This window comes from Ochotona princeps, chromosome 27 (genome assembly GCF_030435755.1).
Source record: "Ochotona princeps isolate mOchPri1 chromosome 27, mOchPri1.hap1, whole genome shotgun sequence".
Lineage (NCBI taxonomy): Eukaryota > Metazoa > Chordata > Mammalia > Lagomorpha > Ochotonidae > Ochotona > Ochotona princeps.
This window is the reverse complement of record NC_080858.1, coordinates 6,317,751-6,344,922: the sequence shown is the minus strand read 5'-3', so window position 1 is coordinate 6,344,922 and position 27,172 is coordinate 6,317,751. Positions and strand designations below refer to the sequence as shown.

At 43.2% G+C, this 27,172-nt stretch overlaps 1 protein-coding gene across 1 annotated transcript in view; it reads left to right on the top strand.

The window, feature by feature from the left end:
* Nucleotides 1-27,172, top strand: part of FAR2 (fatty acyl-CoA reductase 2) — an 87,995-nt gene extending 60,823 nt beyond the window's left edge. Inside the window, exons 5-12 of the mRNA XM_004592641.4 lie at nucleotides 6,564-6,741; nucleotides 8,421-8,465; nucleotides 11,154-11,272; nucleotides 11,859-11,926; nucleotides 16,681-16,852; nucleotides 20,455-20,584; nucleotides 25,523-25,650; nucleotides 26,854-27,172. Coding sequence (XP_004592698.2) covers nucleotides 6,564-6,741; nucleotides 8,421-8,465; nucleotides 11,154-11,272; nucleotides 11,859-11,926; nucleotides 16,681-16,852; nucleotides 20,455-20,584; nucleotides 25,523-25,650; nucleotides 26,854-27,016 — 1,003 coding nt within the window. The 3' untranslated portion in view covers nucleotides 27,017-27,172. The remainder of the gene's footprint in view (nucleotides 1-6,563; nucleotides 6,742-8,420; nucleotides 8,466-11,153; nucleotides 11,273-11,858; nucleotides 11,927-16,680; nucleotides 16,853-20,454; nucleotides 20,585-25,522; nucleotides 25,651-26,853) is intronic.

Below are 27,172 nucleotides of genomic sequence, written 5' to 3'. Positions count from 1 at the left end.
TTTACATGTCATTTAAAAATATCCCGGACATTGTGGCGTAACAGATACAGCTGCTGCCTCTGCTGCTGGCATCCTGTAGGAGAACTGATTCATGCTCCTGCTGCTCTACTTTGGATCCAGCTCCCAGCTCATGCACCTGAGGAAGCCGCAGAAGATGATCCTAAGTGCTTGGGCCCCTGTACCCATTTTGGAGGCCCAGCAGAGGCTCCTGGTCCAGGTCTGGCACCTCCCAGCCATGGTGGCTATTTGTGGAAAGTAGATCGGCACATGCAAAATTTTTCTCCCTCTCCTTTGTAACTCTGCCTTTCAAAGAAATAAATCTTTTTTTAAAAAAAATCCAGAACAAAGAATCAGAGTCCCCTGAAGGATCTAAAGGTTGCTTGAAGTTTCTCATAAATGCTCAACTGATGTGAAAGAACATTTAGTAACTCAGAACCAGAATAATCGGAGAAAACGCAGATTTAGCTTGCTGTTAAACATCTACTATAGTTTGGACGTGAGCTTGGATGTCCCCCACTGACCATGGGTTGGTCTCCAGGGCAGTGGCAGCAATAATAGCCAAGATCTCGTGGGACGTCCGTGAGTCCTTGGGGACTTGGCTGTGGAGGGCAGTTAGCACAAGGGAGTGGTTATAAAACCCTGCATCGAGCCCAGACACTCTCTCCACCTTGTGGCTCACCACGAGCTTTCCTCTGCATGTGCTACACTGGACTCTGAGGACATCCAGCCCAGGGCCCAGCCGTGGATTTGGACCTTTAAAACCACACGTTAAAAAACCTTCCTCCAGCAGTAGCTTGTCTCAGGTGTTTCCCTGCAGTGCCAAATAGCTGAACCATATAAGGCCCACCCAGCTACGTGTAAAGCCTTGGTGCATTTACAGCAGGGAAGTTGCTGGTTTGCAGGAGGTTCCCTTATCCAGTGTTGTCTCCTGGTCAATACAGTGCAGACAGTGAGCTCTACAGAGAAGAGGCAGACCTGCTGTGATTCCTGGAGCTCCCTCCAGTGCAGATGCTCAGTACGTGAGATCTGAGCAGTCAGAAAAGGGCCAGGAGCAGCTAGTTCAACTGGTGCGGGGCTTCTAGAGGCCCTCTCTGCCACCTCCTCCCTCCCTCACGGAGTCCATCGCCAAATACCCCTGACTTTTTAAAAGAAGAGTTGGCACTCAGCGCTTGGCACACTCCCTCAAACTGCAAATGGCATTTGAAAAGAAAATAAATACACTTTATGTCAGGCTTTCATTTATTGTCCTCCAGAGATAACAATTATGTGAACAAACATACAACCACACAGAAGTAGAAATGAAATTAAATTCCACCTCCACAAAATACTTTTAGAAATCAATTACAGTATTAAAGTGGTTTTTTTTCTTTTCAAAACTCAATAGGAAAAAAACCCCTTATATCCAGGTTTCTAAATCCAGGCCCAACTGTCCAGTGTCCCTTCTCCACTTGCATCTATGCTGTACCCACAGGAACGTCACGGCCCCTCCCAGACTTGGTCACCTGGGCTTAGTAGGTCTGTTCTCAGAGCCTGCCTCCAGCTCTGCTTCATCTGCGTTGTCGCCCACTCAGGAGCTCTCACCCGGGGCTTCCCAGGTTTCTGGATCACGACGTTTAACGTAATTCATTGTAACTATCCCATTGCTTCTCGTTGTTGTCCACTGGACAACCAGCTGGTCAACAAAGACGGCGTTTCTCATGCCTCCTTCTGTCTCTTGTGCCAGTACACATTAAAGACTCGAATACTTGTAGAATAGATGAAAACGGTTCTCTGTTGTTATTGGAAGACATAGTGGCAGAGGGAGACAAAGACAGAGGCCGTGAGTTCCCAACCACTCCCTAAGAGGCCCACAACAGGTGATAGCAGGTTGGAGCCACACTTGGGAATCTAAACCACATTTTCTATGGGAGAAGCAGGGACCTAATTCCTGGAGTGATCGCTGCCGTCTCCCGAGGTCTGCTCTGGCAGTAAGCTAACTCGAGAGCCAGAACTGGGACTCAAGCCCAGGTGCTCCAAAGTGAACACTAGACTAAATGCCTACTTTGGGATGAAGTTTCTGATCATGTTGTTCCAACCTTTTTTTGTTTGGTAACACATAAGTTAGAATAGATGACTGAATTTCCTAAATGTGAGATTTTGGATTGTGGAAGTCTTGTGTGCCACATATCTTTATACCCACATTACATTCATTACAAAAAAAAAATTTATTTCAAATGCAGATTTACAGAGAGATGGAGAGACAAAGAGAGACATTCTACATCTGCTGCTTCACTCCCCCATTGACCACAGCAGCTGGAGCTGGGCGAGTCCAAGCCAGTAGCCTGTCGGGGTATAGGGCCTGAAGGACTTGAGCCATCTTTTATTGCTTTCCCAGTGCATTAGCAGGATGCTGGAGCCAAAGTGGAGCAGCCAGAACTGGGATCAACACCCATATGGATGCCAGGGGTTGGAGAAGGCTTAACCTATTATGTCATAGTACTGGTTACCGCCCCCCCCCTTTTTTTTTAAATCTATACTCACTTATTTGAAAGACAAAGTGACAGAGGAGGATACAGAGAGAATTTCTGCCTATTGATACACTCCTGAAGTGTCAACAATGATCAAAGTGACCAGAAGCTGCAACTAGATCTTGAGTCATCTTACATTACCTTCTGGGTACATTAACAGAGCCTGGATCGGGAGCTAAGAGCAGCCAGGACTTGAACTAGACACTCCACAATGGGATGTAGATATCCCAAAGGGACAGCTTAATCCATTGTATCTTAATACCTGTTCCTTAACTATTTCTGATGGTCTGTTTTTCCTTCTCAAATGTTTAGTGAAACCTGTATGTAACATTTTGGATAATATTTTAAATTAAGCCCAACATCTCCTCAGGAACAAGGTCATCTTTCAAGACTGGTTCCATAAATCCTGTACCAAATGAAATTTTGGGGTGATTTAGAATAACAAAGAATATTAAATTAAATATTCTAAAGAAGTCTCTGACTTCTTATTGCTTTGGTAATAGACCCGGGGTAGCAGTACAGAGCTGGCACGTTCCCATGTCATTTGGAAGTTTTAATTTCCAGGGCAGCTGTGACAATACTGGTGCACAATGAGATCTGCTAGAATACTCAAAGAGCCAAGGCTCAAGACAGGATGATCCAATCTTGAAAGCAAAATCATCCAGGAACATGTGAAAATTGGGCCTTTGCATTTCCCAGAAAGTCAGTTGAATGTGACTCTCCTTTCCAGCAAATAGGAGAGGATCTGAAGGTTTCTTGCCATGGATTTTCCCCATCGTGTGGGCCACAGGGACGCAGCTCAAGGCCCTCAGAAAAGCCAACGCATCTGTGAATACAGCTCACACCTGGTCCTTGCCCCACACTTGCAGACCTTAGATCTCCCCTCACTTGCTATCCACCCAACAGCTTCAGGCTTTCAGACCTCAGCTGTCTTCCTTCAGACACTTTCTGAAAAGTTCCAGTGTTGTCTTGGTCTGGAACCATTCCCTATAACTGGAATTGGATTGCATTAACAACAAGAGCTAAAGTATGTTAGCATACACACATTTTAGTGACTCAAATGATGTTTGTCGTTAGTGTGACTGCCATGACTGGTAACCAGTCGCTGTTACAGCTCTCACACTGCAGTTGCCCTCTCCCCACATCTGAACTGGTGTGGATAAGCTGTTGTGTGATGGTGTTGCCAGTCCTAAGTATTTCTTTATTGTCCCAACTTCTACACATTGGACAACATCTGCCTTTAGAAATGTCAGTGCATTAACGAACTCCAAATTTCCAGTTACCAAAATGATAGCTTAAGTAGAATGTTTATTTCTTAACATGCACATAAAAGTTCAAAGAGTTTTCTGGCTGATGCTTTTCCTGTGTTTCAAGTCAGGATAACTCAGGGAAGCTGTTAAAGAAGACAGGGAACTTTTGTACCTTAATACGCAGTGTCTTCTTGAGAATAGACTGCAGTGTGTTCAGACTTAATGACTGAAATGTGTAGAATCAGTTTCTTTCAATAATTCCCTAGTATGCCTGACAATAACCGGGGCTTGAAGATTGACTTACTCTTTCTAAAATGTTGCATAGGAATCTGCATTTATTCAAACCAGGATGTCTGTGTCTTATCTTTTAACAGACAAGTTTGGAGTTTAACACATCTTTCTTTAACAACCTACACCCCTTCCTTTTCCTGCTTATCTCACCTTCTGTGGCCTTTGAATTTCTAGAACCTTTGAGAGAATGCAGTCCCTGTATCTGCTATGAATCACACTTCTGAAGTTTTCTGGCTGCCAGCAGGCTTGGTTAAAGCCACCACGTAGAAAGGAAATGGTGTTTCTTCACCAAGCACTGGGCGAGGGCAGTGGGATATGGTGGGTGCACTGAAGGTCAAGAGTGGATGAAGAGGGGCCTGAAGACTGCAGGCATCTGACAGGGGAACCAGGAAAAGAGTTCAGATGTTCAAATTTTGTATGTTGTTACATTATGAGTTGAACTATTCTAGAAATCAGGGGAAAAATAAATTCTAACACTTGTGCTTTTATTTTCAGAGCCTCACAAAAGCTGACAAAAAGCTGAGAATTCTCCATACCTTAACATTTACAGATTTTATTTATTTATTTTTTTTTTCTGGAAAAGAAAAAACAATCAACTTCAGTGTTTACATTTTCTTCGGTATGCTATTGTTATCTGGACTTAGAAAAAATCCTTTGCACTCTTGCCTCAAAAACGAACAAACTGAAGTAAATCATGTTACCAAAGCAAGGTTTATTTCACTCACAGCTTTGGAGGTGCCAGGGTATGACACCTGTTGTCATATGACACCTGTTGTGGGGAGGACCTCAAGGTGAACGGTGCAGGCAGTGACAACTACACGTTGAATCAGGAGGTCCCATTTCAGATCAGGAAGCCGAAAGACTGGTGTCCTGCAATTCGCTTGTGAGCGCCCACCCCAGTTAACCTGAGAGCCTATGAGTGAGCACCCCAGTTAACCTGAGGATCTGTGAGCGACCACCCCAGTTAACCTGGGGATCTGCCACAGGGTGCTGAGGGGTGTTTGGTTCATTTTAGAAACATGCTTTCTCTTACAGGATATCTTTCCCCTCATGCTAATGGATTTACTCTTGTCAAAACAAACAATGGCATTGTTGTTTCAGGAGCCCAAACTGAACAGATGTCCTGAAAAGAAAATTGGGAAGCCAGGTGGATTTTTTTTTCCCTAAATCACACTGGTGTCTACTCCTAGAAAGTGACTGTGTGATGTTGTGGATGGTCTTTTGGGCACTGTTAGAAAAGATACTTTACAATGGACTCTTGGCCGTGCGGCTACAAGCCCATTCGTTGTTTTAATAGGAGAAAATAAGAATGCCTTCATTGCACTGGTTCTTTTCAGTTCATCTAGGAGCTGTAAGTTCAGTTGTGAATATGCCCTTTTGTCTCCCTGGTAACCTGAGAGGTTGACAGTTATTGCCATTTTTTCACAAGTGGCATCAGGCCACTTGTCATTAGTGTTCAGCGATTCATCATGGCAGCAAAGCAGTGACAGCTAACAGTGTCTACAACCAGGGTACGCATGATGTTCTCTCCCATAGGAATAGGAGCAAATTCTGAAAACCATGCTAACATATCCAGGCAGCAGATAAAGCATGTTATGGTAGTAATTTTCCCAAATAGCTCTGCTCCCTAAGAGAAACGTTAGCTGACAGTCATTTTGTTGTTCTTTCCTTACAAACGTTGTAGATTCAGGGATCATCGAATAGTTCTGACACATTTTGTCAAAGGTTGGACTAATGCTATAATACCGTGATTATCCGTGACACATGTCATCTTGTAAGTGGGAGTATTCAGTAATCATGCTATCGTGGCTGTTTTAGTGTGCTGGGCTGTCATCACTACACTTGACAGGCTCCACAATGCATCAGAAATCTCCGGGAATAATTATCAAGTTATTACCAGAGACACCAAATAGACCTTGTAGCACTTTTCATAGATTTGCTAAACATGAATTATTATGTATGAAACTGACAAATGCCATTGGCTTCAATCTTCTGTGGTATTGAATGAATCTTTTAAAATTAAAAGCTGAAGATCTCAGGATTGGCGCACCAGGTTTTCATTAAACTCTACAGAATGATTTTGGGGGCTGTCATTGCAGTACCTGGAACAAAAGAGCCTGTAAGCCTGTGAAGTCAGCATCTAGCCTCCCTCTGGGTGAGAGGCCAGCATTCCAAAACTACACTCCATGAGGGTACTTATGAGCCTGTTGGAGAAGTAATTAGAAATAATGGTAGATTGTCCATAACGAAGTAGGAGATTGCTTGTCTGCTGACTCTGTCCATATGTCTATCATCTCGCCTATGTGTCTGGTTTGGAGAACTTCAGTTGTAACTAATACAGTTGAGCTTGGGACCAGGAAGCCAAGATTTCAGCCACCAGACCTGATTGGATCATGTGCGTACTTGGTATTCTGGGACCATTCTGCATTGCAGAACTCCAGCCAGAAGGCTGCAAGACTTCCTTTCCACCTGTTGTGTAACATGCCTTGCTAGAATGGTTTTACTCTACCGACAGGTGGTTAGATGATTCCATCATTGCGGAGATCACACCGAAGCTGATTGGGGATCGACCCAACACTTACACCTACACCAAGGCCTTGGGAGAGATAGTGGTGCAGCAGGAGAGTGAGAACCTCAACATTGCCATTGTGAGGCCCTCCATTGTGGGGGCTACCTGGCAGGAGCCTTTCCCAGTAAGTTCCCTTAATTTGCTTTTGAATTTGGGTTTCAAATTTGGGTCCTTCTAGCCCAATGTATTTTCCTTTGTTTTGTCGTTGTTGTTTTTGGAATTTGTAGGTAAGTGCAACAAATCAAACATGAATCTGTTACATTAGGGCCAAATTCCATATGTGGTTCAGAATTTATTCAGTCCGGGGAGTTAGTCTGAAGATCTTAAATTAGCTTCCATTCCTGGCCTCAACAGTCCAGTGGGAAATAGATTCTGTTCTTGGCTTTCCCACCATGGTTTAAATATACCAGAATGTTCTTCACGGCCAAATTGGTAGTACTTCAACTGCCAGGGCAAACAGTTTAGACAAATAATTTTGATCTGTGTTGGTTTGAGAAGTAGTTTGGATTATGCCAGCTTCTTCAGAGCAGCTCTGGGAAGATGAGAGCTACTGCCTAGCAGCGACGCAGCGGCCGTTCAAGGATCTCAGCTGTGACTCTGGGCTGTGGGGACTCATTTGCAGAGCCAGTGAAATGAGACCGTGTTTGAGTAACACCTACTGAAGTACTAACAGCTGATAGGTGGCACAGAAAATATGAATCCCTTTATTTTCTCCTCTCTCCTCCCGCATTATACAGACACGTTTTGACTTTTATAGATAACCAAATGGACATCATAAGGTCAATCGTCTGGCTTAGGACTTAGAAAATATGCCCCAAAAGACATTTCTTCTAGCTGCTCTTAAACATATCTTTGCTGGACTATCTCTAAGTAAATATCCTCTCTCTCTCTCTCTCTCTCTCTCTCTCTCTCTCTAAGTAAATATCCTCTCTCTCTCTCTCTCTCTCTCTCTCTGTCACACACACACACACACACACACACACACACACACACACACACACACAGAGGCAGAGCATATAATATGCTATGGACCCCAAAGCTGTTAAAATATCCAAAAACTGAATAATCCTTACAAATTACATCTGTAATGTTCCCCCAAGGGAGGTTAAAATCAAATGTCAGTGGTAAATAAATTATGGTTGATAAATTCTTTAGGAGATGATATTAATACCAGTTCAATTTAGTCTAACCCTAACCATGAGATACTGGGAAACAATCTCTTTTTTTAAAGATTTATTTTTTTTGAAGTCAGATACACAGAGAGAGGAGAGACAGAGAGGAAGATCTTCCATCTGAAAATTAGCTCCCCAAGTGGCTGCAAAAGGCCGGAGCAGTGCCAATCCAAAGCCAGGAGCCAGGAACTTCTTTCCTGATTTTCCACGCGGGTGCAGGGTCCCAAGGCCCTGGGCCGTCCTCAACTGCTTTCCCAGGCCACAAGCAGGAAGTTGGATGGGAAGTGGGGCTGCCGGGATTAGAACTGGCACCCATATGGGATCCCGGCACATTTAAGGCGAGGACTTTAGCCGCTAGGCCAAAGCACTGGGCCCCAGAAAATAATCTTGACCTTCTGCTATGAAAAACACTGTTAGCAAGATCTCTATTTTTGGAGAGTCAAAATAGATTGCAGAGAATCCAGTGTTATGCCACTGATTTTTGTTGGCGGTCATGGGAACACCGGGTTAGATACACTATTGGCCAGGGCCTCAGTGCTCGTTTGAAGTTTACTAAGATTTGAGTGCAGGTGCTCCAGATGCACCTTGGTTTTCTGTGACATGTAACTAATAGAGATGTTCTCTTTTCTAGGGTTGGGTGGATAATCTGAATGGACCTAGCGGGCTGATTATTGCGGTACGTATCCCAGTGAGGAAGCACCCACTGCTCCTGTAATGGAGGAATGGTACCAAAATGCTCAGCCACTAATCCAAAACCCTAAGGTTCCTGCAGTAACAACCAAGGCATCTTATTTTAGTTTCACTTACTGGAAAATACAGACGGAATGAAATTCTACTCCTCGATAATTTTATTATATATAAAACAAGTGATATCATCACTTGTGTGTTTTAACTTTTTGTTAATATAGAGGGCAGATGCTGTGTGCTCCATGGTTACAGCTCATGAAGACAAGCACCTCTCCCGTCCCCTGCTTACCTCCCTCCCTGTCTTCAACAACATTGGAAGAGTCTTAATTGTAAGCCACTCTATTTTCTCAGAGTTAATTGGCCACTAATCATAATGTTCAATGAGTTAAAAAGGCCCCAAGACCACATTTCCACTGGAATATAAACATAGGCTAAACATGACAGCCCTAGCCCAAAGCGAGTCATTTCGTTTTTGTGTGTCCCACATTAGCTGTCATCTATCAGAGAACGCATATGCCATTTGTCTTTCTGAGACTGGCGTACTTCTCTAAGCATAATGGTTTCCAGTGGCATCATTCTTTTTTTTTTTGGTGGCATTTTATTTCTAAAAGTCTTTGTTCATCCACGGTTTTCCTTTAGTGACCACAAGGTGGGGCTATCTCATCGTTTCCAGTGTTGATTCGTAGTTTGACATAGAGATTGGTGATGCCTTAAAAGGCATGGCCTCCAAGATGATCAAGTACTTGGTGATGAGTCGTGCAAGAGTTTAGTTTACACTAGGAATTAGCCATCAAAAATGACAACTACCAGTGGAGCAAACTTCAAATACACCAGTGTTGGGAACGCAGAAGGCGTCTCAGTAGGGCAGGCTCCCAGCTCCTCCTGAGGCATTCAGAGCCACATCCCCACCTTCCTGTGCAGGAGACTCTCAACAAGTGGGCTTGGATAGTGCAGAATTCACGTTGTCAGATGTCCTCCGTTCTCCCCGCAGCTAGGTACAGCCTGAAACAGAGTATCCATTGGAGGTGGTGAATTGTGAGTGTTCCCAACACTGAGCATGAAGTGACATTTGATTTTTCAGTGGCCAATCTCTCTGCTCCCGACCTGCCTACCTTCAGCTTTTCCTCCCTTAACGTTTGCTTGGAGTTACACCAGTGTGTTCACGTGATCCCAGGGCAGATCACAGTATCATGCACAGCTGGGCATTGACTGAGAGTATTTTTTCATAAATTTCCCAAAAGGAACCAGTTGTGAGTGTTGATCATTGCAAATCAACATTGGAAACATATGAAATATCGAGAATCAGTTTCATAAAGATAATGGCTTATTGACATGAGTAACTCCTTGTTATTATATCTGTATAACACCCATGATGAGTGAGTTAAACAGTTGAACAAGGCAAATAATGATGGCATTCCCATATGTAAATAAATAAATTTTTGTTTTATTAAATGGTGGAATTTTGCCAGTTTTTAAATGTTTCTTAAATTTGTAATGTCGCTAGTGCTTTTAAGTTCATAAACACTGGAAGAAAACAAAATCATTTAAGAAATGGTCAAGAAATATTACTGGAACATTTTGGAAGTCATACATGTTAAAATGTCTTAGGGATTTTTGTTTGTTTGTTTCAGGTAGCATTGAAAACAACTCATCTTTCATTTTTGGTGATGTTTACATAGTTGACCATGATAGAAAGAGTTGAGGTTCGGGGAAAGTAGACAAGACCACTGTTTACACATTTTTTTTCTCTAGGAATGACTTTTTCAATGTATTTTATCTTCCGTTCATTAGAGATACTCCATTTTCTGGGTTCATTTCCCCAAATGCCCACAGCAACCGGGACTTGTTCAGGCCTAAGACAAGAAGCTAGGACGCATCTGCCTCTCGTACAGTGGGTGACAGAGACCTGAGTACTCAAGCCATCTGCTGGCGCCCAGGGTGTGCACGAGTGAAGAGGTGGGACTCGAACCAGGAGTTCCAAATGTGGGACACTGGTGTCCCAGGCAGCAGAGAAACCACTGCAACCAACACCCACCCTGTGAATTACTTTCTAGATGCAAAAAAAAAAAAGTGTGCTTATTAGCCGAGTATATTTACCTGTCACAAATGTGAGGAAATGTATTTCCTAAAGGAACCAGAGGACTGCCAGTCACTCCCAGAAACATTGCTAATTGATGTGAACTTGACAGGCAGGTTGGCTAAGCTGCAAATCCAAAGTAGCACAATAACCTACTAAACAGCGTATCAGTGTAGCTACTTTCTTTTAAGATTTGTTTCATTTTTTTATTGGAAAGTCAGATTTACAGAAAAAGAAGGATACATAAAGAGAAACATCTTCCATACACTGAATCACTCTCTAAGTGGCCACAACAGTCAATCCAAAGCCAGGAGCTTCTTCTGGGTCTCCCACGTGGGTGCAGGGTCCCAAAGCTTTGGGCCGTCCTCGACTGCTTTCCCAGGCCACAAGCAGGGAGCTGGATGGGAAGTGGGGCTGCCGGGATACGAAGCGGCATCCACATGGGATCCTGGTGTGTGCAAGGCGAGAATTTTAACCACCGAGTCTTCGTGTCATTAGCTAATTTTGCTAACTGTACTGGTCTCTTCTGTTTAATATTTACTTTAATCCAGCCATTACCTGTAAGTTAGCTTAACATGTTATGTTCTTTATCCCACGCAGGCTGGGAAGGGGTTTCTTCGGTCCATACGAGCTACTCCAATGGCAGTGGCAGATCTAATTCCAGTCGATACAGTTGTCAATCTCACTCTAGCGGTAGGATGGTACACTGCAGTTCACAGGTACGCATCAAAGTGTCTCAGCTTTTTACATAGTTCTTCATGCAGCATCTCACCCTTACATGCACTGCCACGGTTTCTAAATACTGCTTTTACTTAGTGGATCAACATAAAAATCTTGAGACTGCCAAAGCTTTCCCTTCTATTCTGTAAACTAAAATGCAGCTTCCTTTTTTTTTTTAAGCGAAAGAGATAGAAGTAAAGGAAATGGTAGCTTGTTTTCCACTCAGTTCAACTTCCAAAAGTTCATATCACCGTGTGTGTGGAAATTTGCCAGTGTAAAGGAAAAAAATATATATATAGGTTGATTTTACTTGGAGCACTGTCAGGAAATGTTTTTTTTTTTTTAACGAAGCCAGGCATGTGTGCTCTCTAATATGCCACACTTGTTGTATATCTCTTACACACACACACACACACACACACACACTTATCTTTCCTAGTCTTCTATTTTACTTATTAACCCAATGCAAGAAAATAGGAAAAAAGAGTTGTCCAAATTACCTCATAGAAAATGATACTCCATGTAAATGTTGGTGTTATCTTTCTTGCATTTGCGCCTACCCACTTTCTACTTAATTTTTTTTAGACCTAAATCAACGTTGATCTACCACTGTACGTCTGGTAACTTCAATCCCTGTAACTGGGGCAAGATGGGTAAGTTCCCACAGCAGGGAAGCTGTGTCGCAGGGAGGGTGTGCCGAGGGATCTGTGCGATGTCCCTCAGAGCTTAGAGCCCAGGGGGAGGTAGAGACACGCTCCCTGACACTGTGTGGCTGTGTCCCGGCTGACTGCAATGTCGCCGAACAGCACAGTTCCCGCACATGGCCACGGGGGCCGACTACAAGGATGCCACGGATGATGGAGTAACAAAGCATTAACAAAACCAACAGAATGTGGTCAGGCCAGGGCAGTGGAAGACTGCTCCTATCGGTACAGCCATTGCCCTCCTGCTGTGCTGTTAAGACCCTGACACAGTCGCTGAGCGGTCCTTTTCCAAGTCAGTGAAAGTCTGCGTTCAGCCATGCGCCTTGTCCCTTGTGAGTGTGCACGAAGTGTGACCCTGGACATTACCTTACTGAAGACATTAGCGTCGCGTACTTAGGTGACCAGCTAACCAGTCTTGTATTCCTTGCTCAGTTTAGGAGTTGACTTTCTTTAAAAGCGTGAGAGTTTTATTGTTTGGATACCAAGCACAGTTTTGCTTGAACAAGTCAAATCTACTTTCTATCTTCTATTTTTATAGTTCTTTAGGTCATAGATTCAGGTCTCTGAAAACATCTAAAACTCAAAAAATCAGATCTCTTCTTCCTTAGTAAAAGTATTAAGATAAAATACTACCAATTTGAAAAAGAGAGAGAGCATCAATTGAAAGTAATGATACATCTTAATCTAAAAAAAAAGTTCTACAAGTAGATGTGTAAATTCTATTTCTGGGATTGAATATGATCTTATTCTGTCCTGAAAATTTTAATGTGTGTTTCATGGAATTCTAGAATGCCACAGTGCAGAAAGCCTGAAGCCACCTCATGTGCTGCACTTCATCTGTCACGTGAGCCCGTACAGAGAGAGTGGTTTTCTCAGATTCTGGTCTCTGAATGGAAGTAGAAGCCAGGTCTTGCCTGCCACAAGTGTGCAGGAGCCACTGTGCCAGTTATTGGCAAAATGACTCTAAAACAGGCATTTGGCCCTGTGGTTAGATGCTGCACGGGACACCCACATCCCATAGCCAAGCCTGATTCAAGTTGTAGCTCTGTTTCCAATGCCAGCTGCCTGTTATGGACACCCCTCTCATGTGCTTAGATCCCTGCCACCCGTGTGGGAGATCCAGATTGAGTTCCAGGTTCTGGACTTCAGCCTGGCATGACAAATAAATGCATCTGCTGTAAGAGGTGCTTCGGACACTGGGACCAAGGTCTCAGGCAGTGTTGAAAAAATTACCTTAAAGGAGCGTCCATCCACAGGAGCCTAGATGCTGGGGAAGCTGCTTTTGCAAACCCTGTACTATACAACCTGTATTAATTTGTCTGCACGTAAGGGGTTGGTCTCATCGGTTCTGTAAAACCCACGGAAATAAATTAACCAGTGTAATGAAGGCATGGAGCTATTTAATGAAACATCTCACTGCGAGGTTCCGTGGCTCATTCTCTTACCGCTTCCAGCCTGAATGATGTCCAAGAACCATGAATACCCGGCATACCTGTCCTATCTACTTTCCTCATGCCCACAGCTCCACTGTCAGCTGGCTACAACACCCTTCCCTCATGCTGGAACTCATGCTAGAATCCTTGTCAGTGGAACCTTTTGGGGAGCTAGTACGCATTAATTTCATTTTGAAGTCAAGTTGAAACTCATGTGCGCTTCCTAACTGCAGTGTAGGAGTGGGACCAAGGGCCGCGCCAGGGCCAGGAGGGTCACCATCCCTGCTTCTAGAAGACATTACAGAGTGGTCGACAGCTGCATGATCAGCAGGGGTTTCTCTTCACTGAGTTGTGGCCAATCATGTTCTTTAAGAACAATATTTGATCTTCTGCATGCAAGTCTCCAAAAAAAATTTTTGCCCACTTATTCATGGTCCATTTATTTGAGTGACATAGATAATGACTTGAGAATGACAGACGGACAATTCCTACTTGCTCGGTCACTCCCTAAGTGTTCAGAGTAGTGCAGGCTGGGATGGGCTGAACCTGGAGTCCAGAACCCCAATCAGATTCTCTGTTACAGGTGTCAGGGACTCAAGCGCTCACCTGCTGCTTTGCAGGGAGTCCGGAGCTTGAGATGGATGAACACGGAGGCACCTTCTCTCTTCAATGACCCAGTGTCCTGCTGCTTTGTTTTCTCTTTTTGCTCTCATTTTTACTAGCCTATTATCCCATGCCTCCCATTTAATTTTCCCTTCTCTTTGATGTGGACATATTCAGCTTTTTTCATTCAAACATGTAACTGGACATCTTCCCCCCCACCCCCGCCCCGTGCTGTTAGCTTTAATTTCTAAGGATCCGTGTGTGTGTGTGTGTGTGTGTTGTTTGACCTGGGAATCTGTAGATGCGGTGTTTAACTCCCACATATGCTTAGCGCTTACGTGCCCTTTAGGTCAGGGGGACAGTAACCTTGGATCTAACAGTTGTAGGCTTTGAAGCCACAACGCCTGGGTTTGAGTCATACCTCTCTGCTTGCTGTATTCGGCGATGAGGCAGTGGACTCAGGCGGGGATTAAGCAGAGACCCAGGCCTACTGGGTAACTTTCTTAGGAAGCTCTTCCTTCTCCATCATCACCCTCCTGCCCTGGAATCCAGACAAAGCTGGATCCTTGTATCTATTCCTCTGAAACACATTGTGCTAATCCCTTGTGTGAGATGCAGGTGCAGTTATATGACTTCTTACTGTCCACTTCTACCAAGTTACCACCTCCCTCTGGATAGGGACCACATCCCACATGCCCATGTATATATACTTGCACTCTTACTGCACCATGTAAAACTGCACCTGGCAAGCACTGAGTACTCAATGGATGCTTTTTGATTGACTAAAGGAAGAGCAGAAATACAGAGAAGAACTGTGTGTTATTGAGGCATTTATTCATTCAGAATCATTCACAGCTACCCACTTCCCAAGGTACTGTATTGATATCAACAGACAGAATCCTGCTGTCATGGAACTGCCGTTCTAGTAGGGAGAAGAAACTCGGATAGGGCTAAGTGCTTGAAGAAGCATAAAGGAAGGAGGTAGTATCCTAAGAGAAGGCTGTTATTTTATGCTGTATGCAGTGACCCAAGAAAGCCTCCAGGTGAAGTGCTATCATAGCCGAGTTGGGGTTCAAATCAGAGAGCTGTCTGGAGGAAGTGTTCTAAGCTGAAGGAGCAGTAGATGCTGAGGTTCGTAATTCATATTCAAGCACAGTTGGGTGACCTGTGAAGTTACAGCAGAAGCAAGAAGTGTGCTAGGAAATAGAACTAACATGAGACACACAGATAACACAAGGCCCTAGCCACTCCCATTGGAGTCTGACTTTACCCTCCAAGGAGAGCTGTTTCTTGTTAAAGAGTCAAAATGGAGAAGTATCACAGCCAGTCACAGCTGAGAAGAATCGATCTCACTGCTCAATGGAGAGCCTACTAAAGGCGGACAAAGACTGTAGCAAAGGCCGCCTGGACACAGCTGCACTGTCCCTGCAGTTGTCACTTGGATAGTAGCAAGGATTAACAACAAGAAAGAAGGATTTCTCTCCCCTCTCTGTAATTCTTTGAAAGAAAAAAAAAAGTCTTTAAATAAATCACCACAAGGGCCCGGTGCGATAGCATAATGGTTAAGGTCCTGGCCTTGAATGCGCCGGGATCCCATATGGGCGCTGGTTCTAATCCAGGCTGCCCCACTTCCCATCCAGCTCCCCGCTTGTGGCCTGAGAAAGCAATCGAGGACAGCCCAAAGCCTTGGGACCTGCACCCACATGGGTGACTCAGAGGAGCTCCTGACTCCAGGTGTGGGAGACCTGGACGAGGTTCCTGGCTCCTGGCTTCGGATAGGCACAGCACCAGCCGTTGCGGCCACTTGGGAAGTGAATCATTGGATGGAAGTTCTTCCTCTCTGTCTCTCCTCCTCTCTGTATATCTGACTTTGTAATAAAAATAAATAAATCTTTTTTAAAAAATTAAAAAAATAAATCACCACAAAAAAAAAAATTTTTTTAATTGAAAAGGAAGCAAGCTTTTCTGTTAGTAACTTTCCTTATGATTCTGATCCAACTGCTGCTCACCTCTCTTGTGTGCAATCTCAGAAAATACTCGATCACCTTGCAATTAGCGATATTTCAACTTTTCTGAAGTATGCTTCCTTGTGTGGACCAATTACTTCCCTGAGAATGTGTTTTGAAATAAATGTTTCAAGAAAAACACCAATTCTTAAACAGCTTGTTTGCTTTGTTTTTCTCTTTTTTAAAAAAAAAGATCTTCCATCCACTAATTTACCCCCCACCCAATTCACTATAACAGCTGGAGCTGAGCTGATCTGAAGCCAGGAGCCAGGAAATTCTTCTGGGTCTCCCACACAGCCCAGGGTCCCAAGGCATTGGGCCATCCTCTGCAGGTGTCCCAGGCCATGAGCAGGGAGCTGGGTGGGAAGTGGAGCATCCAGGACATGAACCATCATGCGTAAGGGATGCCGGCACTTGAAGGGCAGGATAAGCCAATTGAACCAACATGCCATGCCCTAAAAGCACAAATTCTTAACCCATAGACATTATTTGATTTTTATAGATAGATCACTTGTTGCGCATGCAGTCTATCTGGCGTTCTCAGAAACTGATTGTTTACATGGCAAGTCCTTAGTCATCGCCATTTTGACCCATTGCCAACGTCCCTAAAAGGATGAGTTTAGACGCTCCTAGACTTAACGTTTATGCTCTTTTTGCCCAGGATTGCAAGTCTTGGCGACTTTTGAAAAAGTCCCGTTTGAGAGAGCTTTCAGGAGGCCTTATGCTGACTTCACAACCAACAACTTCACAACTCACTACTGGAACGCCGTCAGCCACCGGGCTCCTGCCATCGTCTACGACTTCTACTTGCGGCTCACCGGGAGGAAGCCCAGGTGAGAAGCTGCGTCAGTGGCAGGGAGGGGTCGCTGCACGGGAGATGAGGGCCCTAACATCTTTATTCCTCCCGTCTGCTGAGGATAGAAGGGGATGGACTGAATCTCTCTCTCACACACACAACACATCTTTGGGCAATGACAATGGTGATAAGAAACCAAGGTACACTCCAATCTTGAAAAATCCTCCACCCTAATAGTTAACATGAGGCAACTTGCTTGATGAGTTCACGCAATAAGAAAAGCAATGGGGACTCGGCTAGTGGGATTTCCTAACAAAACACCCAATGACCAAGAGGTCACTCTGTGGTTCTCAGCGTGGGCTAAGGTGATGCCCAAGGACCTCATTTTCATTACCACTCAAGGGAAATCTCTTCCACATCCCTGCTTTACCAATGAGAACACACCTGAAGTGGTCTCATTGGGAGTGGGAGGGGAGCGATGACTTTCAAAGCCGGTGTTCTGTACTGGATTTGCTGCCACCTAGAGCTGTGAGAAGAAATGACAGGAGGCATTGGTGTAATCATTGGAGCTGAGGCACCTGGGGCACATCCAACTGTGGAGCTTGGGAGAAACTCTTTATAGCCTTGTCTCACTTGAATATTCTACACGTCATAGGACTCCACAAGGGATCAATACTAATAGCAGTTCTTATGACCAAGAACCACAAACAGAATTAATATTGCCTCTCTGTACCAGCCCCTTCTTAAGGGAGGAAGTTTTCTTCAACATTTATGATTTTCATCCTTGTAGCCAGAGAAAGTAACTAAAGCTGGGCAGTGTAGAGTTTTTCTTTTGAGCTCATTACTCAGCTCTTCTTGATCAAGTAGAAAAAGGTATGTAACAATTTTGGACAAATACATGGGTGGGGCTTCTTAAATAAGGATATGAGAAAAGAAGAAACAAACAAACTTGGTAGGCAGAAATGCTAACATCCCAAAACTATATCTGGATTGGAAGAAAACCTGAATAGGGCATAAAGTTCAGTAAGTAAAAAAAAAAAAAAAAACATAAGCAGAAGAGATACATAAAAACCTGTCCGACTTTTCTTTGTGAGAGGGTAAGCTGTAATCTTTGTGGGAAATGGGTTGATTGGTTTATTGATACCAATTTCAACATTCATCTTGATGGACGAACATGCCGAGATTCTGCCAGACCCATTCACACTGTATGTGTGTGTAAGTGTAATCATTGGTGTGTTTATGTCTGTGTATGGACATATATAAACATCATAGGGCTTTGAGATAGGAGTGTGTGATGGGTGCGGTTCCCACTTTTTTCCAGCAATTTCCTGTGAAAAAATTCAACTCGTTTTGATGTCCTTGTTTCCTTCCCCAATGGGGCAACAAGATAGTACCCAAGGCCCTCCTCATCTGGCCGTGTCCTTTTTACTTGTGCCCCTAATATTGCATGCCACCTTATGGAAGCCAGCCTTTCCAAATGCCAGACTCCCCTTTGCTGTTCATCCCCCTGACTGTGAGAGGGGCTGGATTATTATTTACTCATTGAATAGTCATGTCTTTTACCCTGTGTTGTTCCTGGCCTATTTTTCTATTGGGTTTTGCATGTTCATTTATAGGAACTTGTGTGACTGAGTGAGAGAGAGGATATATTCACATATATTTCTAGCAACTGTTTTATTTTCTACTTTAGTTTTGATTTCAGAGCTTTTGTGATGCAAATGAAAATTCATATACTGTAGCTCTTAAGAGTGTGGGGTTTGGAATCAAATATGATAGGATTTAATTCTTGGTTTATTGATTTACCTCTATGATACCTGAATTATTTCACCTTTCTGAAATTCTGATTTCCTCTTTTGTAAAAAGAGAGAGAGAGTATGGTAATTAGTTCTATTTTATATGGTTTTATTTAAGCCCTTAGAAGGTAATAAACACTATAACTACTAGAGCAGTTTTGACTTTTTATGCGACAATGAGTTATTCTTTTCTGTATAGCTTTAGCATTTATGTATTAATAAGGCCTTCTCTCCCTGAAATGCAGTCTTTTTTTATTTTTAAAAAATCAGTAGGTTGATAGTCTTGTAGTCAACAGCCACAGCACTATGTAACCCCTATTTTATAAAAATTACATCTATTGAAATTACTTCAGTTACATCACAGTTGAGGAACAGAGTAAGATTTACATCACAATAGTTAAGTGAAACCCTTTGGCTCTTATGTCAAGAAACAGTGAAGTCATCCTTATGCCTAAGAAACTTTACATGAGTCATGAGGTACGTGGGCATTCAAATTAGACCAGAAATAAGACAAATCCCCAGAAGGACATCCAAAGCCTTTACTAATTTGACTGCAGTAACTACCCAGTAACTAGTGGTGTACAAAATACTTTATTGGCCGAGCATGACTTGTAGCTGAAAGGTCAAGATTTGAGGATTAGTTCTGTGTGGTAAAGCAAAGATTAATCATGTATTGTGAGGCTGAAATAGGAACATATGAAGTATGTAAATTATTATAAAGTTGGAGGATTTACATAGAAGATCTAGCTTAAATTCTGACGTTGGGTTAGAAAATGTGGTCCATGTTAAGTAGTGGGACATGGGTAGTGAGACCACACATACACACATGGTTTTTGAAATCTATCAAGACATTGCTGAAATTTGGGCTTTGCCACTATGTAAGGCTCATGTTGCCTATACATCAAGCCAAAGTCAAATGCCTAAGAAGGATGTTTGAAGATCAGCGGAGACAATAATTTTTAAAATTTTCAGAGTAGGCCTAATACGAAGTGGATCATCCACAGTAAGTTCTTTTCCCCTTAGATCGACATTGAAATGGACTGCTATTGGTTCACCAATGCTAATACCAGTCAGCCCCTCTGCTCAGAAGTTACAAACTAAGAAGTCAGATCCTGCTGGTGTTTTGTTAAAATGCAGGAACATATGCAGTAAAGAGGCTAATAAGCGGGCCCGGCGGCGTGGCCTAGCGGCTAAAGTCCTCACCTTGAAAGCCCCGGGATCCCATATGGGCGCCGGTTCTAATCCCGGCAGCTCCACTTCCCATCCAGCTCCCTGCTTGTGGCCTGGGAAAGCAGTCGAGGACGGCCCAATGCATTGGGACCCTGCACCCGCGTGGGAGACCCGGAAGAGGTTCCTGGTTCCCGGCTTCGGATCGGTGCGCATTGGCCCGTTGCAGCTCACTTGGGGAGTGAATCATCGGATGGAAGATCTTCCTCTCTGTCTCTCCTCCTCTGTGTATATCTGGCTGTAATAAAATGAATATATCTTTTAAAAAAAAAGAGGCTAATAAACTTTCCGGATGTTTGTCTCAGAACTGGGAACATTGGAATAGGTCCATAAGGGTGAATATTGCCAGGTTTTACAAGTTGATTATTGAAGAGGGGAGAGTGGTGGGTAGTAAGATACATGACAGATAAGAATGCTTCTCATTGCCCTTGTTTTCCTTCAATCCACAGAGACAATTTGGAAGGGAAAAAATAAGGATTTTTAAGTGGAAATGGGAGAAGAAGAAGAGGAACGGTTTTACCATTTGCTTAAAACAGTCCATCCCTGCGCATTGCTGACGGCGCAGGGACTGGCCCTGCAGGGGCTTTGCTGACCTGGCCTCTGTCCATTCTGCCCTCAGGATGATGAAGCTCATGAATCGGCTTCTACGCACCATCTCGATGCTCGAGTATTTCATCAACCACAGCTGGGAATGGAGCACTTACAACACGGAAATGCTCATGTCCGAGCTGAGTCCCGAAGACCAGCGAGTGAGTACTGCGCCCACTCACACGAGTTCCACTTAGGGTGTAGGGTGATTAGACTGGAAAGCTGATGGTCAGGAAGTTTAATATGTAGGTGTGTTTAAGCAGGTTGTTGTTTGTTGCTGCAAAGTCAGTGCTGCGAGCACAGTGGCAGAACACAGGTGCCTGCGGGACCCTTCACGGCACTGCCCTTCAGTGTGTGCTTGTTTGCACTTCCGTCTTCCCTTCAGCCTTCAGGAGTTACCTCTCTTAGACGCTCAGCCCCTGAATACCTCTGGCTTTGCCCTGTCTGCCACAGCATATGGCACCAATGAAAACTCATTGTTCCGCGGCTCAAGAACTCTTCTATTCGCTGTACTTGTCCCATCAGGCTTGTTGTAGTACCTTCACCTTCTCACAGCCAGGCCCGCTTCCTGTCCTGACTCAGCCTTCCGCTATGACTGTTGTCTTTTCTGGCATCGGCCATCTTCCTCCTTGGAGCATTTCAACAATTTGGACTTTGTTTTCTCACGACAGGCCTTCCCTTTCAATGCTTCGGCTGAGTGCCATGTATTTCTTTACCTGCTTGGTCATCGCAAAGAATAACTTCTGAAATCTTTGCACATTCAGAAAGTCAAGTTCTAGAAACCTTTTGCTGTCTCTCGTGTCACCAATTGGTTTTCCTCCAAGAGCCACGTGTTCCCTGAGTGTGTCTTTAAAATGTCAACTACATTTTAAAGTTTTCACTTTCTGGATCAGTTAGTTGTTTCTACTGCTACAATTTTTTCAAAAATATTTCCTGATGTATTTTGACCTGATGCATGCTAGATGGCTAGTTAGTTTTCACTGGCTGTCCAGGAGTTTCATTCACACCCACCAGTCTCCTGCAGTAAGATTTCAATCCAAGCCAAGACAATTTCAGGTTATGGAGACTGAAGGTTACTTTCATTGTCAAACATTGTATTTGTAGGTATGTGAATCAGGTGAGATTTAAAAGGATGTTTTAACCTGAGATCATTGATGAGTTACTCTCAATGGACAAGAAATGGGACTGTCCAGAAATGTTTACCTTATATGGACAAAATTCACTAGCACTGATGTTTAAACTACATGGATAAAGACCAAATTAGCTCAAAAAAAAAAAAAAACCCACAAAAAAGCCTCAAACTTACAAATTTGTTTTTTGATGAACAATTTCAAAACATACATAGGCTCATATTTATTGCTTTTTCTCTGTGGAATTTTCTCCTACCTAAATAATTCAAAGGCAATATGAAGCTGTATAAAAATAAAAGTCTGTGTGTGTGTGCATGTAGATAAGTAATATGATGAATAAGTAATATGTAGAAACATTATAAAAAACATATCCAGGCAAAGTAATAATGGAATAACTTTTGGAAAGTTTGCAAAGTTTCAAGTTTGTGAAGCACTTTGGAATGTTTCCTTTGTCAATGCTCTAAATTCCATAAATGTTTGAGATATCTTTTAATAAATATGTATAATAGTAAAAACAATTAAACCCAAGCTAAAGAAATACAAACCCGTTTAAAATATGAAGTCTTAGAAAACAAATGTGTGCATGTAAACCAAAATACCCCACTAAACTGCTGTGGGTTTTTTAAAATGTTCATTTTATTTAGTTTCTTCTACCTGGAAGGGAAAGAGAAAGAGAGAGAGAGAGAGAGAAAGGATTCCATCTGTTAGTTGACTCCTCACATACTTGCAATAGCCAGGGCTGGGCAAGACCAAAACCTGAGGCCTAGAGGAACAGTTAATTTGTTGTTGAGTTTTTTGATGAAAAGGTCAAAAGACCAGGATGAAGAAGTCATTGTGTAACCAATACCAGTATTCTAAGAGAAGCAATATTTTTTATCCTTTCACTGTAAAAAAAAAAAAAAAAAAAATTCATGAAGGGTTTTCTACAATGCACTCTGAGACACATAATGGGTAACATTTCTTTTTTTTTAAGATTTATTTTTATTTTTATTACAAAGTTAGATATACTGAGAGGAGGAGAGATAGAGAGGAAGTGGAGCCGCCGGGATTAGAACCAGCGGCCATATGGGACCAAGGCGAGGACCTTAGCCACTAGGCCATGCCGCCAAGCCCAATGGGTAAGTAACATTTCTGAAACACATCTACTAACAACTTGTCAATAGTTATTTCTTGGCAGGTTCCTCCATGAAAGTTGAGAAGATGAACCGATATGACTGGTGAATCAGCAAAGCTGTCACCCTTTAAATAAAGGTTCACCAAATGCTCAGAATTAAATAGACATATTAATATTCAGTTGCTTCCTTTCCGGGTCTAAGATGGTTTTATGTGATTAATATGTAACATTTTCATTTGCATATAAAAATTATACAGCCCTAGAGAATTACTAAATCTTCATGATGTCAAGTTCAGTAAAATTATTTAAAAGTCTGAAATTTCCTGGATTTAAAAAAAAAAAGTGGAGCTACTCTTAGACTCTGGAGGATCGATACAAGTCCGGAAACAAACCAAGAGATTCTCAGACCACTTGAAGTCCATCAACGTGGCTTCTAGTGGTGATTGGTTTTTTGGTTTTGATCATCTATGTCCTGTTAAGCCTCCACCAGAGACTAGCTGTGTTCCAGGGTACAAGCATGCCTTGGGATGCCCATATCCCAGCCTGGGTTGCCTGGTGCAAGCTCCAGCTTCCTGATGATATGTACCCTCGAAGGCAGCAGGTTATGGCTCAAATCCTTGGGTCCCTGCTCCCCATATGTGATGTAGTTCTGGGGTCCTGGCTTCTGTCTAGCCCAACCCCAGTTATTGCAGGCATTTGGGGAATGAAGCAGCGGATGGAAGGTCTGCCTGCCTGCCTTTCCAATTGAAAGCTTTATAAAGGGACTGAGAGAAGGAAACTGAGAGAAGCTTCATTAGGTGAGATCCATACAAATGTGACTCAAAGATTAAATAATCGAAGAAACTGCTGCATAACAAGTAGTCTCAACTTTGAAAAAAAAACAACAAAAAAGCACACCACAGTTTCACCTTTAAAAAAATGACATTACAAATTAATGTGAAATTCTGTAACTCATTCATATACTCAGGAAGCAATTATTGAATTTCTTTGTGCCCCCTATTATTCTAGGAGCACTATTTATTCCAACTGCAACTTTTTGTACTAAGATTAAAATTGTTCCTAGCAAGGTCTCAACAGATATCAGTTCAGTCTAATTGAGCAAATCTTGATCTTCTGTGAAGAAAACTGCTTCTGAGAATAGGATTTGAACAGGCCACATGAGGTCCATGTCCAGGGAGTGAGAATGCAAGCCTTTGAAATCCTCCTGGGGCTGAAAGTCCAGGAAATGTTGCAGCTTTATATCTATTTAGCCACATCCACCCGTGTGAAGCCTGGTGAGATTCCTTATAGTCTTCAATGTTATTTCAACAGGGTCACAACTAAACCTTTCAAGAGCCTCATCCGTTAAGTGTTTCCAGATTTATTCAAATAATTTGGTATATGTGCATAAAGATTGTCTTCAAATTACAAATTTGAATTATACTCCTTTCCTAATAATGTATTTTTTCCTAATTTTATGATGACATGAATTCCGAGACATATTATTCATCTAGCCACATCTGCTTTTATTCTTTTTCTAAGATTTATTTTATTTTTATTTGAAAAGCAGAGTTACAGAGAAAAGGAGAGACACAGAGAAAGGTCTTCCATCCGCTGGTTCACTCCCCAGAAGGCATAAAGGCTGGAGCTGAGCCGAGCTGAGCCGATCTGAGCCGATCTGAAGCTGGGAGCCAAGAGCTTCTTCTAGGTCTCTCGTAGGGGTCTAAGCAGTTGAGCCATCCACTGCTGTTTTCCCAGGCCATAAGCAGGAGCTGAATTAGAAGTGGAGCAGCCCAGCGTCAAACCAGAGTGGTTGCTTCACCACAGACAGAGGCTTAGCTTACGGTGCCTCAGAACCAGCCCCTCCGCACCTGCTTTTAAAAATGCACGCATATGTGTATATTTATTTATGAAGTAAACATTGCAAAATGCTGACAGTTTTTAAATCTGTGTGCTGTTAGGTCATATTTCCTCTATTATTTGAAATATTTTAAAAGACAAAAATATCCCTCCAAAAAAGGTGTTTTTAGTTTTTGGAATCAACCAAAGTTATTTTTTTTTTTCTATTCCATTCAAGGCTCAAAGATGAGCTTTCGGCTGCTCATACCAGGTTTTCCTAAACCATCTGCTGGGCCCTCCAAGGATCCTGACCCAGGACAGCAGCATTTTCCAATTGGAGCAGAAAGAAACCTGCTAAAAGACACTCTGATCTTTACCTTACCATTTCAGGAACAAGCCAGAAAGAAAACACATTTTTAACATGCACGCCTTCCCCCTCAATCCTCTTCCGCTACTATCACTTTCATGTCCATATTGTGTTTCCTTCCACCAGTCTCCCTTCTCCCCATTCTTCCTCCCCACTCCTCTTGGATCTGTCCTCTCCTGGTACCACCAATCACTCTCATTTAAAAATGTAAATATTGCTAGGCTAGTCCAGAAGGTGTTGCTCCTGAACGCCTAGTCTCTCCTGCATAATGGAGTGACAGTGCTGTAGGAGAAGCAAGCCAGAGGGATTCCCCCCTGAAACAGAGAGAAGACAGATGCACTGTATATTCTGGCCAGCATTCTCCCACAAGTGTACTTGGAAAGCACATTAAAACAGCCACAAGCTTTCAACAGACTCAGGTGCCTTCAATTTTCCCATGAGCTTCTTGCTGTCCAATGTTGGTGCCACTTCATGTCAAAGCATTTCAATATAAGTGGCTATCTTCAGTAACAACACCTTTGAACTAACTCCCTTAGATAATCTCTTCTTTGGGGAGCACACACCACCTCCTATTTGAGTGCCACTTACTTAGGTAAAGAAAGCTCACCAAGCGGACCGAGTGTAGCCAGCATCACAGTTCTGCAGTCCACAGTCTTCTCTCGCTTTTCAGGTATTCAACTTTGATGTGCGCCAGTTGAACTGGCTGGAATACATTGAAAACTACGTGTTGGGAGTTAAGAAGTATTTATTGAAAGAGGATATGGCTGGGATCCCAGAGGCAAGGCAACACTTAAGAAGGTAAGTACAGTCGGTTGACATTTATGGAGAGCCTGTTGCTGGCTGTGTGGCTGATTTTATGTCAGCTGTAAAATTTGAGCAGAGAAGGAATGAACATTTCTTAGAGCATTTAGTTTATTGCTGATCCTGTGTTCTCTGCTATGATATCCCATTAAAACTATACAATTGCATTTAGACTTCACCACGACACTTAGAGGCAGGTTATCATTTTTGTCATTCTATTTTCATCACAGAGGTATTTGGGCTCAAAGCCTGCAAGCGGCTTGTCTGTGGCAATGTGTATGTGTGTGTGTGTGTTAAGAGTTATTTATTTTTATTGGAAGGGCAGATATACAGAGAGAGAAGAGACAGAGAGGAAGATCCTCCATCTGATGATTCACTCCCCAAGTGGCCGCAACAGCCAGAGCTGAGCTCATCCCAAAGCTAGGAGCCTCTTCCTTGTCTCCCACGCAGGTGCAGGGTGCCTAAGCCTTGGGCCGAGGAACTGCTTTCCCAGACCACAGGCAGGGAGCTGGATGGGAAGCGGGCCGCCTGGATTAGAACCAGTGCCCATAGGGGATCCCGGCGCTCAAGGCAAGGACGTTAACTGCTACACCACCACGCCGGGCCCTGTAGTAATGTGTTTTAAGTACAGGAGCCAGACTAGAAGTCACATTTTTGTTTCTTCCACCACGCCCCGCCTGCAATACGATACAAAGAAAATCAGACAGGAGACCTGATCATGCTGTGGGACCTTGGAAAGTAGCATAGCCCTTTGACATTCTTACATTTCGTTGTCAACATCCCCAATGGACAAAGAATTCTAGCACTGCAAGGAAACTGGTTAGCAGTGTAGGCGCTGACGAGGTTGGGAGAGTACAGACACCAAAGTACCTTGACTACCAGGCAGTGACTGAAGAACCCGTTAAGACTTATGCTGTGGAAATACGGTGCAAAGTATATTTAGGAAATATACGCTGGTCATGTTTGTGAAATGGCTTCAGGCAGAAAGTATCAGAAACTAACTGGGAAATATGGTGGCATTCAACATTGAGCAAGAAGGCTGCAGAAATGCAACCAGAAGGTTGCAAAAGCATGGAGTGTGTGCTGGGAACACTGGATATTTTCATGCTATAGCCAGGAAAAGACGCACTTTTTGTTTCACAGCTCATGGTGGAAAGGGTATTTGGCACTGTTTTAACTCTGCTTATGTCTGTTTCTCAGGCTCCGGAACATTCACTACCTCTTTAATACCGCCCTCTTTCTTATCGTCTGGCGCCTTCTCATTGCAAGATCACAGATGGCTCGGAATATCTGGTTCTTCATCGTGAACTTCTGTTACAAATTCCTTTCCTACTTTAGGGCGTCCAGCACGCTCAAGGTCTAGTACCATCCGGTGGAGCCTCTCAGATACCTCGGACAGAGAGCTGTGGTTGTCACCATTAGCAAGTAACAAGGACTAGCCCAAGGTCAGACAGCAAGCAAGCTGTAGTCGATCCATCATTTCTTGACACAACTCCTTAGCTTCCGTGAGACGAGGGAA